Below are 13211 nucleotides of genomic sequence, written 5' to 3'. Positions count from 1 at the left end.
TAAGCTCGTGTTGATGTTTTCTTTCTGGAAAAAAAAATTGTTTCAACGCAAGCTCATGTAAGTGCACTTTGCGTTCATGTGGTTTGGTGCAGTGGCGGATCTAGGATTCCGACCAAGCGGTAACGTTTTATAAATAAGCGGTAACGAAATCAAAAAAACGTCAAATTTTTCCAAAATTTACATTAAAAACGTCAAAAATTTTCCGACCAAGCGGTAGCGGAGGCTACCCCTTGTTCCATAATACATCCGCCCCTGGTTTGGTGACGGGAGTCCCCTAACTTTATTTTAACACCTTATGTACTTGTGTTATGAAAATTTTAACACTCTTAGTACCTCCCGTCATCTAGCTGTTTAAGTCACCATATGAAATTATATTTTTACCCTCAGGTCAACTATGAGATTACACTCATCTCTTCTCTTTATCTCTCACAAAAAAACTTACACCCACCAAGATCAACTCAAATGTTGCAACTTGTATTCAGCCATGAAGTTTCCACGATCAACTCAATTGTTGTTTAACCTGAACAAAACATACTGTTTTTCAACGTAATCTGATCTGTATGCAGTCGATTCCCCAGTCGTACACCATTTTAGGGTTGTTCATACGTGAGGGAGATTTAAAGGAAGGTAGTGGCTGGAGTGTTTTTTTATTTTTAGGTTTTGGTGACATTACTTGAAACCTACGATCTGTATCCATAGATAAGATCTTTGAATAATTGATTACCTGATTTAGTAAACAACCACCATAAGAACATCATAAGGTAACAGTTGTTCCTTTCATTTCTGAGCAAATTAACACCAAATCTCATTATTAGAAATAACTATTGTTTAGATGCGAGTGAATTGGGGGGTTTTGGTGGTGGGTGGCGAAGGAGGGAAAGGAAGGTGAGCGACGTGGTGGAGGCAGGTGATGATGGTGGTGGTGGGTGGTGGTTATCTAGAGAGAGAGAGGAGGGGAGAAGAGAGAAGAGATGAGAGGGGGGTAAAACCGGAATTCCACCACCCATTTAACAACGGTGACTTAACAGCCAGATAACGGAAAGGACTCTAGACTGTTAAATTTTGATAGCACGTGTACACAGGGTGTTCAAAAAAAGTTGGGGGATTTAGGTTGATCCCATCATCAAACCACAAGGACAACTTTAGATCCGAACCTATTTCCATTACTCAACCCACTGGTTGTAGCAGACTTGCCCAGCATCATCAATTAGAATGAATCAAAATGTGCAATGGTCTTTTAAACCCATACTTCTTGTAACCTGGAATACGACTAAAAAGAACTGCGTAGCATTTTCAAGCAAATTATCATTACTCTGTTTCTTTCATAGTAGCAGCTTCTGATTTTCCAGAAAGGGTTTACACTATCATTATGAAACGAGGCAGGAAACTTTAAAATTATAATCCAGAGCATTAAACGAGCCAGAAATCAAACCATATAACGTCCTCATGCCGAGTGGTCCAGATTATGTACATAATCACAAATTAAAACCATAAAAGTATGAAACCAAGTAAGAAAGATCAAGTTAACGACCAAACCATTGCCTCGGGTTTTGGCTCTCCACCCCATCAGTCATCAACTTGTCCAACACTATATTCAGGTCAACCGCCTGATTATTTTCAGTCAACTTCCTTACTGTCGCCCGCACTTGATCTCTCGGGAATCCCATATTGGTCACCTTATCAACCACATCATCAATCGGTACCCTGTTCCCTGAGCCAGAACCAGAACTAGATCCACCACCACCAACCGCGGTTGCAGTGGGAAGGGCTTGCGGTAACAACCTGGCAGTAGGGAGTTGTGGGTAGCCGCTTCCGCCACCAGGACCCATATTAGACGCAGAATGTTGCTGAGATTTTACAGGTGATCCACTTCCATACTGAGAGCCACCATAACCGTAAGATTCTCCAAACGCAGCTGACGGTCCATACTGGCTAGCAAATCCTGGACCAGTCCTAACGGATGGTGGCGGTTCGTACATCTGAGACGGGTTCCCATGAAACTGCTGTGCAGGAGGGCCGCCACCAGGCTGGCGCGCACTCGGAGGATAACTCTGGGATGCTAAATAAGCCAAATCTTCCGAAAGGTGGTTCGGAGGTTGGCTTTGAGAGGGATTCGGCTGTTGCAGAGACATGGGAGGTGGTTGAGAATATTGGATTTGAGCGGGTGGTTGATATTGTGGTCGTGGTGACGGTGGCGATGCCATAGGCGGCTGAAGGTGTTGAGGTGGCGGCATCTGGTACTGCTGAGGTGGCTGTGGTGGTGGTGGTGCTTCTGCCGTTTGACCAGGTGGCGCGTAGTACGAAAATTGGTTTGACTGTGGGTTGGAAGGTGGTGGGGGGTTAGGGAGAGCAGCCGGGAGAGGCTGAGGATGAGCGGCAGGAGGAAGCTGCTGATGAGACTGCAGCGGAGCCGATGCCGCTGCAGCCTGCTGGTGCAAAGATTCCATATGTCCGACAATCGGGGGTTCCGGCTGCTTCTCAGGCTTGGAAATTTTCACTTGTGATAGCTGCAGCTGAGCCTCGAGTATTTCTTGCTTGTCTTTTACAACTTGTACACCAGATTGTACCTACATTAGATTGTTAGTGACCTCATTAGGCCTGTAAATAAACCGAACGAACACGAACACAAGCATGTTCACGTTCGTTCATTTAACTTTAACCGAACAAGACCATATAATAGAACACATTTTTTTGTTCATGTTAGTTTATTAAGAAAATGGGCATGTTCGTGTTCGTTTGTTAAGAAAATGGAAACGAACATAACAGACGTTCACGAACATAAATGAATGAACAAAACGTGTTTTCATGTTCTTTCGTTTAATTAAATAAAAAAAATTGTGTTCATGTTCATTCGTTTATTACATAAACGAACTTCCCCCTGAACAAGTTCACAAACAGTTTACAGGCCTAGACATCATGATAATTGCAAGCAGGTGATTCGACATGTAATTCCAAACTGATCATATACAACTAAATAATCACAGTACAAAAGAGAGAGAGAGAGAGAGAGAGAGAACTCACATCTCTAATCATGTTCTCAATCTGCCTTAACTTGCCATCAGTATTACCATGATTGTTACCAACAGATGTTCTCAAATCATCCACCGAATTCTCCAGGTTTCTAGATCTCGTTTCCAGTTGCGAAAGGCGTGCGCTAACACCTTCTAACGCATGCAGCAGATTATCAGCATGTTTTTTCATTGTCCTATCAATTTCCGATATCAAAGCCGCATCTAGAACAGTTCGATCCTTCTCCACCGCCACCTTAGATGGTTCAACAGAATCAAGAGAACGATAGTTCTGCACAGGTAAATAAAAGCTAAAGAAGGCAGGCAAAGTGAAAATAAAAGAAGCGAAATTGAGCATCACAATCATGGTATGATGCAAATCGAGCGCATAAAAAAATGTGTTTTACTGTCCCTTATGCTTCAGAAGCATATGCTAAACAATTGCAATTATTTTACCATTCGTCTTATACCACTATAGACTGCGTATCCCATAGATTATACGTAGTGAATTTCTGTGTATTCCAAAGATTATACCTAGTGAATTTCTGGTCATGGGGGCTTCTCAAGAGCTGTAGAGTTCCGCTTGATTAGGAGTTATAAAGTTATATAGCACAACAATCCGAGGGATTGTGACACATGCTTCTTGTTGACATCTTTTTCCTAAATGTGACGTTTTTATATTGATAATTCAAAAACTTGTCACTGTAAAGAATTATCATGGATGAATAATGAAAAAATTATTAATCAAAAGATAAGGGTGTGTACAGAGTGGGGGTGCTACGTGTGGAGGGAGAGGAAAGCGGGGATGAGTAGAAAACAGAGATAATTGCGGTGAAGGAGAATTATTATAGTACATAAAAATGAAACAGGTTGATTTAGTTCAAGACTAATTCTATATTTTAAGAAAGAGACGCGGATACGATCATATTTAGTCTGTTTGTTGTTTGTTTGTCTACCATTAGTTTTGAAACCGGCTGCCAGTGTGGAAGCAGCCACCCTAAAGCTATCTGTGGGATTTACTCAGTTCGGTTGTCGACTTAGCAACACCGTATTTAAAATTCTATTCATATCAAAGTTACAACAATATCACAGTATAATCAATCGCATGAAAACTGAAAACCTAATCCTAAATTCCTAATAGCTTGTTCTAGTCATCTAAAGCTACAACCAATAAACCTCTAGATCAATACTAATAAAACCACAAAAACTACAAAATATCAACAGAAACAACATATAATTGATCAAAAAAACTTACTCGAGTGCCAAAATTAGGCTCAAATTCAGCTGATGACCAAACCCTAGCTCCACTGATATTACCGGAATCAAAATTGGACGGCTGAGATGAGACGATCGGACGAATCGGCTGAAAATCATAGTTAGGTAAGATCTCATCCTTCTTATCGACGCCATCGGTGACGTCATGGTCCTCTTGATGAGGATGAATGTTTAGATCCATAAAAGCTGTTTCTGCAGTGTTTTTGTTGTGAGAATTGGATAGATCCATGATCTGTTTGTCCATAAACTGCGATGTGTTCATCGAATTTGAGTCTGGTTTACTGAATTCAAAAACAGGCGATAACGAAACAAAAATCAGAACGTAGTTGTAAATTAAGATGAATTAAACAGTTATAAGAGCACCTGAAGAGGAATCTGAATCGGCGAAATGATAAGAGTGTGTTTGATCGGAAGACTCTGGTGAAGAGGTGAAATAGTGTTTCGGATTTTGATCAAGGATGCGACGACAATGGTTGCTTCGAGAAGACGATAAGCTTGTATCTGGGCCATTGGCCCGTACTGACAATAAGCTTGTATCAGGGCCGTAGAGCCCATACTAGTATAACACACTAAAACCCAAAGAGTAGGTTTATTTAGACTTTAGAGATTGTGAAATGGTTTACACTAGAATTTCGTATATTTTCAAGGTTGGAATTCAGAATGTATTACACCAGATAAATCATAAATAAATTTATAAAATTAAATAAAATGATATCTAAATGCGTTACGTTATTTGCGTCATAACCCGGTTCTGAACATTAAAATAATAAGAAAAGGTAAAACAATATAGTAAATAACAAAGGTAAACGAAAAAGAAAACGATAGAAACTCGGTCGGTTTCGGTGCACTCGTTATAGTAAAGAAAAAGAAAAGTTAAAAAATGCGTTCAAAAGAGTATTGACGCGATGGTTAAAAAACTAAATTAAAAAAAACATTCGCCACACTCGTTATAGCAAAGAAAAATAAAAGTTAAAAAAATATATATAAAACGGTATTAACGTATTCGCTAAAAAAAACTATTTAGGTGTAGAAAATTAATTTGGTTAAAGTAAAAGTAAAAGAATATAATGAGTAAACTACATGGATTGCAAATGAAACTTTACACTAAATGACAAATAGACTAAAGGACAAAAAAATCATTATTTATCTTCTCTTAATTTATACACAGATAATACCATATATAACAAATAGTTTATGGTATAAAATTTAATACAATACAATGTTATTAGACCATTATAGTGGGGCGTTTTTTTTTTAAATAAAAAAAAAGCCAAAACACGCCCCCCACCCCTTACACCGGGCGTTTTCCGGCGTTATATTTGAGAAAATTGCATGCCGGCGTTTTTAAAAAAACGCTGAAATGGTCAAATGGAATTTGCATGTGGCCAATGGGAGTGGTCCAAGTGTAAGGGGCCTTTTCTTAATTTTTTTATCCTTTTCTCTATAAAAAAATAATTGTTTATTGATTGGAAGGGCATTATTGGGCATTATTCCCACTACGGCACTTTTGCAATAACCCCCAATAATGCCCCATGCTGACTGGACTGCCACGTGTCGCAAAACGCCCCATGGTGGGGGCATTATTGAGCTAAACCACTACACATGGTCTTAAGAAGTGAAAAACAACTCACACAACACACAGTCACATGCACATTCAAAGATACATAACCCGTAACACGCTCTTAAGAAAATGTCACAATAACATAAGACACGAATTACATAACATGTTTGTGAGATAAATACACACAAATATGTTGTCCTCCTTATCCTCGTTCTATTCTTGTTCTATAGAATAACTAGCCTAAGACTCCGCGAGTTTCGCGGGTGGCTAAACAACTAAACACATAAAATAATTTAAACGTAGAAGCGTTAAAGTGTGATTTGTTAAGCCTAATATTTTGAGACAGTTGAGCACGTCCCAATAGTACATCTACATAGTGTTCGTTACAAATTAAGTTTTTGTTAACTAAACCTTCATAATGTTTTCATGATGTCTTCTTTGACTCTACTATCGCATTCATCCTCTAACATTATCAATTCCAATCAAGACGACTTAGAATTTAAAGCTCTATTGCTAGATTATTAAAAAGAGTTAATTACTGTTTTCGTCCCTGTGGTTTGTCAAAAATCACTATTTCAGTCCATTAGTTTAAAAATTGCGATTTCAGTCCTTGTGGTTTCACTTTCGTAACCATTTCAGTCCACCTCGTAACCATTTCAGTCCCTGTACTTACAGAATAAATGGATTGAAATGGTTACGAAAGTGAAACCACAGGGACTGAAAATGGTCACGAAAGTGAAACCACACGGACTGAAATCGCAATTTTTAAACTAATGGACTGAAATAGTGATTTTTAACAAACCACAGGACGAAACAGTAATTAACTCAAAAGAGTTAATTACTGTTTTATATACATGAAATTAATTTGAAAAAATAGATTCTTACTTAAGTGTAAGAACAACTCAAACGGGTTCTTAGAGATATCAACTGGTTGGCTATCCTCCAACACTTGATTTGCTATAAATCCCTTTTACTGTTATAGAAAAAAAATAAGGTTATAACCCGGAAATTTTCCGGGTAGGAAAATTTAATTTATAACAAATAAAAGTATAAAAATAACACTTTAACATCTAAAGTATCATCTTTTCCTTTTCTCCATCATAAATTTTTAATTGGTTTCTTAAACTTTTTCTTGTTGTAAAGAGCCATAAAAACATACAAAAGCAAGAATGTAAAGTAAACGTCTATATTTAGAGCATTTACATTGGAACCTCTATTCTATATTATATAGAGAAAATAATAGAGGAAATAACAAAAATACCATCACATTGGAATTTCTATAATAGAAAAAAATTAAAGTAAAGTACACCTCTATATTTATAGGGTCGCATACATTCAACCCTCAATATTATTATTCTGAGTGTGTAATATCTAATATGATTTTGAAAAGCTTCATTTATACCACAGCCTCACCAATTTTGAAAAGACCCATTTTAAAAAAAAAGACTCATTTCATCACAACCTGTTTTAATCGAGTTATTCACAGGTTATCCTCTAAATATCTTTTGACATCTATACATAAAATAAATACAAACAAACTAATCATAAGTCCGTCTTTAAAAAAATTTTCAAAGTTTACCTACTTGAGCAATTAGAGATAAATATAAAGCAAATCACCTGTTAGGTAAAAACGGTTGAAATTGTGTTTTTTTTTTCCAGTAAACCAAACTTTATTAATCACCAAAAGAGGCATACAAACAACAATTAAGCTTCCAAAAAAACACACTAAGATACATCCAAAATACTCTTATCCCATTACACATCCAATCACTTTATAAAAATTATCTATACACATACACTAACCAAAGTCTAAACCAGAGAAAGTGGACCAGATTGAGAGATTGACGCCTATCGATCTGTTAATCATCCACCAGAGAGTAGCCTCCTTAATGTCTTGCACTATTTTAGTTTAAAAAGCATTGACCCCTTTGAAGATCTTATCATTTATCCTTAACCATAGCCTTCATACTGTCATGAGAAATACAATATAAATCGGCATTTTTTTCGTGGGCGTATCCAGACTAATTCTACATACACAAACCTTCCAACATATTGATTTAGTGAAGATACGTGAAGCGAACAAAAGACAAGAAGAACAGCTTTTATATTTTTTTTATTATACCTGTAATCATTTTATAAATAATGCTATACAAAATTACAGGAAGAGAAACTATTATAGTTATTTTTTTATAATATCAATCATAATGCTATACACACCTTGAATTAGCTTAAACACATTTCTTCAGATTATGGCCCAATTTGATCAGATTCTAAAAAACGAAGAAAGATTATCATGAGATACTGTAAAACTGGGGTTTAGGATGTAAACCATAAAAATAACAAATTAATTTAGATGATTAGCCTTGCAGAAAACCCAAATCGGGAAAGTTTACCTGAATCGTTAACGAAAAAAATCAGACTCAGATTGGGTTACTCAAGCGGATAGTAATCACTGGAATAAGATCGGGTATTAAACATAAGAGCACACATGAGTTGATTAATGGAACAAAATGGTGAGGAGAAGAATATACATCAGTGAATCGAATAGAGATCAATTTCCCATAGGATCCCATTTAAGATATGTAGATATAGATAAAGAACGGTGCAAGATATACCTTTCTTTCAACTTCTCATAGGATCCTATTCAAGAGTTCCTTGTAGGGGAATGAGTCTGAAAGAAGCTCATCACCTAAAATTACAAAACACAATTTGAATTAGATATGCAACTCGAGTACAAAAACAATAGTCGAAGAAGACTCGAAGCATCCCTAAAATTACAAATAATATAGTCAAAGAATCTCATAAAAAAACATCAAGATTTCAAAGTGTTCAAAATTTAAAATCAAACACAATAATGGTTTATTTCAAAATTTAAATTTAAAATAATGATTGACTTCAAAATTTAAAATTTATAATCTGAAAATCAAATCACTAATATCCAATCCCGTAAATCAAGCAAACTTATTAGGAAAGTCTAACTTTTCAAATTTAAATTCAATTTACAGATTCGAAATTTAAAATCAAACACATTAATGGCAAACTTTAAAATTTAAATTTAAAATAATAATTGACTTCGAAATTGAAAATTTAAAATCAAATACAATAATGGTTTACTTCAAAATTTAAATTTAAAATAATGATTGACTTCAAAATTTAAAATTTAAAATTTAAAATTTAAAATTTAAAATCTGAAAATCAAATCACTAATATCCAATCCCGTAAATCAAGCAAACTTATTAGGAAAGTCTAACCTTGCCAAGCAAAACCAACCGACATAGAAACAAACTCATAAGAGAAGGAAAAAATATAAAACAAACAAAAGGAGGGGTTTCAAAAAACGTAAATGAATTTATTTATAGAAACACTACAAATTTTCCGGGAATTAATACAATACCAAATTTATTAGTAATTAAAAAATACAGCCAAAATTAAATGAGCATAAAGTATGAAACCAAACATTATTTCGGATAAAAAATAGGAAAAAAACAATAAAACTAAAATTTTTGATTAACATGTCCGACAAAGTATAATAGTCCGGCAATGGCATAAAATTTAGGGTTAACCATGAAAAAATAAAAAAACAAAACAAAAGAATCATTAACACATATTAATACAATACAAAATTTATTAGTAAAAAAACAAAGATTTTCAAATTTCAAAAAATATCATAGTTTGATTTGCCAAAAAAAACAAAATAAATTAAAAATTATAGAGATTAGCATAAATGATGAGAACTATCATTATACCGGATCAAAAAACACCAAAAAAACGATAACATTAAACTTACCTCTTGTGTTCGAAGAAAATTCAGACTCCTGCAATTGTATAAAAATTAGGGTTTATCATGAAAAAACAAAAAATAAAATAAAAAATCAGTAAGAGCATCACTCTTTCAAAGACATCAAGAATAGATCCATTAATAAGATTAGATTCGAAAAATTTAAATCATCATCAGCAACACAAAAATACAGAAAAATGATTAAAAAAAGTGCGATTAAGCATTTAAAATACATAACAATTTAATCTACTTTACATACCTGCAGAATAAGTGGAATGATCTACAAAAAAAAGAAGAAGAACAAATTCTGAGAAACTTGAAAATTAATGTGATTGTCGAAAATTATAGAAACTAACACAAAATTTGGAAGCAATTAAAACTTTAATATAAGTTATCTTGATAAATTTGGAAATACGTTACAATTTATACAACTTTGATAAGTATCCATAATTGATACAAATTTCAAAAATTCAAATTTTGAAATAATCAGTCAAAACAATTTACCTAAATAGTTAAATATTATTCAAACTCAAATTCAAAACCAATGAGGTTGATATATTCATAATATAATCAATATCTAAATGATTGTGAAAAAAAAATCAATCACAAAAAATACAGAAAAATGATTAAAAAAAGTGCGATTAAGCATTTAAAATACATAACAATCTAATCTAGTTTACATACATGCAGAATAAGTGGAATGATCTACAAAAAAAGAAGAAGAACAAATTCTGAGAAACTTGAAAATTAATGTGATTGTCGAAAATTATAGAAACTAACACAAAATTTGGAAGCAATTAAAACTTTAATATAAGTTATCTTGATAAATTTGGAAATACATTACAATTTAGACAACTTTGATAGTATCCATAATTGATATAAATTTCAAAAATTCAAATTTTGAAATAACCAGTCAAAACAATTTACCTAAATAGTTAAATATTATTCAAACTTAAATTCAAAACCAATAAGGTTAATATACCCATACTATAATCAATATCTAAATGATTGTGAAAAAAAATCAATCACAAAAAATACAGAAAAATGATTAAATAAAGTGCGATTATGCATCTAAAATACATAACAATCTAATCTAGTTTACATACCTGCAGAATAACTGGAATGATCTACAAAAAAAGAAAAAGAACAAATTCTGAGAAACTTGAAAATTAATGTGATTGCCGAAAATTATGGAAACTAACACAAAATTTGGAAGGAATTAAAACTTTAATATAAGTTATCTTGACAAACTTGGAAATACGTTACAATTTAGACAACTTTGATAAGTATCCATAATTGATATAAATTTCAAAAATTCAAATTTTGAAATAATCAGTCAAAACAATTTACCTAAAGAACGATAAAGAAGACTCAAAATAACACCAAATCTATGGAAAACGAACCTGCTTGCAATCGATTGGAAGAATGATCAGCTCTCTAAAGGACCTGTTGTCAACAAAGACATCACAATTTTAAGGATTTAAATAGAGAATGATGGATGAAACATTGCTTAAGCTGAAACAATAATCCGTACTATAACCTTTCTGGTATGCCAAATCATCACTAGCAATTGTTGAACTGTAATAGTGTTAGCAAACAACGTCACCTCTGCAATTGCTCAAAATCTACTTCAATACGTGAATTTAATCGGAAAACCTAAAGATGAACATATGATAGAGAGCATCAAACAGGAAGCGACATTATCAAACATGAATCAATATTTGAAGAATTGTTATCTATTTGTTGAATCGTTTGAAGAAGACAGTGATGGATCCCATCTTTCAAAAAGCACCAAATCTTGAAAAATATCACAGAAGCACTCAAGAAATGAATATCGGTATTGATGAATGCATAAGTTAGAAATCACTGAAACCCTAAGAAGAGGCGGCGGCTAGGTCTTCCAGACACCAACAACGCCACAAAAAGAAAATTGAAAACACGGATACATACCTTATACGCCGCATAATAAGGACTGGTTGCTTCCACTCGCGATTGAACATGAAGAAATCTAGGGTTCAGGAGATTGCAAATAACATATTAAAGATCGATAGATGATATCTAGAGTTTAAGGAAGAAATAGATAGTGTTTAACAATGACAAAGAAAAATCAATGAGGGAAAAGAAAAATAACATACCTATGTTTTTCGAAGATCAATCGACGAAGAAGGAAGAACCGGATGCAGGAGATGGGTATTAGGGTTTTGGAGTGAAGTGAAGCGTATTAAAGAAGCTAAGGAGGATGGTTTTGGCGGAAAAGACAAAAAAAATGGTCTAAGCAAATGCCATGTGGCAAGTAATGGCTTAAGCTAATGCCATGTGGCTTAAGCTTGTTTTGCTTTATTAGAAGTAGTAGATGACTTACGAGTTTTACATAAGAGGAGAATTGGTTAACACTAATGAGCCAAAGCCCACTAAAATCAGACTCAATAGTATCATGTATCAATAGTATCATATATGAAGAACATGGCCCACTAATCATCTTCTTTATCCCCTCTCTCTAACAAAGCTCTAACACCACCACCTCCTCCATCTTCACAACCCACCACCTGCAACTACCTCCTCCGCCACAATTTTCTTCTTCCTCCTTTTTTTCAGTCCAGTCTTCTCTCTCACACACCACACTTTCTCTCTCTAAAAGTGTCATTGTTAACCTCTTATTCACCTAAAACAAACTCGATTCTTCAAAAAGCACAACCGATCATGTTCATAAAAATCAACACAAGACACAAAATCACTCCTCAGACTCTCACGCACCAACACTTTATGGAATCATCGTCATCTTCAACCGAATGGATCCAAGGAGTACAACTTCATCCTAGAAGTTCTCGTCACAAAAGAAAAAATAAAATTAAAAGTTGTATAATTTCAATGGGAAATCAAAGATCATTGGCTATGGAACATCATCTTTTTCACATTACCCCACTTCCCTTTATAAATTCAAGAAATTCAAACCCCACCGTTGCATCCGTTGAATGAATCCGATGAACGATTTTTCAGGGACTACAGCAAGATTTCGAATTTTGATCAATTGAAGCAGCTCATTCAATCCTTTGGTCAATTGAAGCAGCTCATTCACAACCACCGGAAAAACGGATCTGCCAACGATTCACGATTCACCACCACCGGGAAAACGGGTATGCACACCACTGCCGTTTATCATGTTTTTGCTTCTACTTTGTACCTGCAACTCGCCGGATTCCTTCGAAACTTGTTAATTCGGCGCAATCGGTAAGTGTTTCACACACCATTCAGTTCCCTTTTATCAGGGAATCAAAAGCCCTATGTCGATTTTGAGTCATCTTGACTGTACTGTATGAATTTGTAGAACAAAGGAGGCTAGGTTAACTGAGAAATTTTTTTATTTCTTTTAATTGTTCAGGGGTAATATAGTAATTTCACACATAGTTAACTGAAACCAACCGAGTTCATTTTTGACAACTTTTGGGACCACACGTGTAATTAATAAACCACTAGAATCAAGTATGAAATTTTTGCAAACCACATGGACCAACCAAGCATTTAACTCTTTTTAAAATACAAAATAACCCTGAATATTGTCTAAATGGCTCACCACATCGTAAAATACCAC

The 13211-nt window shown here is 34.5% G+C and overlaps 1 protein-coding gene across 2 annotated transcripts; it reads right to left on the bottom strand.

The window, feature by feature from the left end:
* Positions 1-1290: 1290 nt before the first annotated feature.
* LOC110923243 (synaptic defective enhancer 1) lies at positions 1291-4821 on the bottom strand. Of its 2 annotated transcripts, none has more exons than XM_022167393.2 (4): positions 4647-4821; positions 4264-4530; positions 3022-3300; positions 1291-2567 (listed from the first exon to the last, which is right to left on the bottom strand). In XM_022167393.2, exons 1-4 carry the CDS (start codon positions 4791-4793, stop codon positions 1524-1526), a joined length of 1737 nt encoding a protein of 578 aa, XP_022023085.1. In that variant the 5' UTR covers positions 4794-4821; the 3' UTR covers positions 1291-1523. The 2 variants fall into 2 exon arrangements, with proteins under 2 accessions (XP_022023085.1, XP_022023086.1); XM_022167394.2 differs by having other exon boundaries at positions 4264-4564; positions 4647-4801.
* Between the last annotated feature and the right edge of the window lie 8390 nt (positions 4822-13211).

This window comes from Helianthus annuus, chromosome 17, assembly GCF_002127325.2.
Source record: "Helianthus annuus cultivar XRQ/B chromosome 17, HanXRQr2.0-SUNRISE, whole genome shotgun sequence".
NCBI classification, from domain to species: Eukaryota; Viridiplantae; Streptophyta; class Magnoliopsida; order Asterales; family Asteraceae; genus Helianthus; species Helianthus annuus.
Note: the sequence above shows the minus strand (reverse complement) of the source record. Positions and strands in the feature narration are given on the sequence as shown.

Excerpts from the sequence above, each read along its gene's own strand:
- LOC110923243 (XM_022167393.2), bottom strand. The coding sequence starts at position 4,793 with ATGGCCCAGATACAAGCTTATCGTCTTCTCGAAGCAACCATTGTCGTC. Across the intron at positions 3,301-4,263 it reads AGCCTAATTTTGGCACTCGA|AACTATCGTTCTCTTGATTC; the intron begins GTAAGTTTTTTT and ends TTACCTGTGCAG. Across the intron at positions 2,568-3,021 it reads TTGAGAACATGATTAGAGAT|GTACAATCTGGTGTACAAGT; the intron begins GTGAGTTCTCTC and ends AATCTAATGTAG.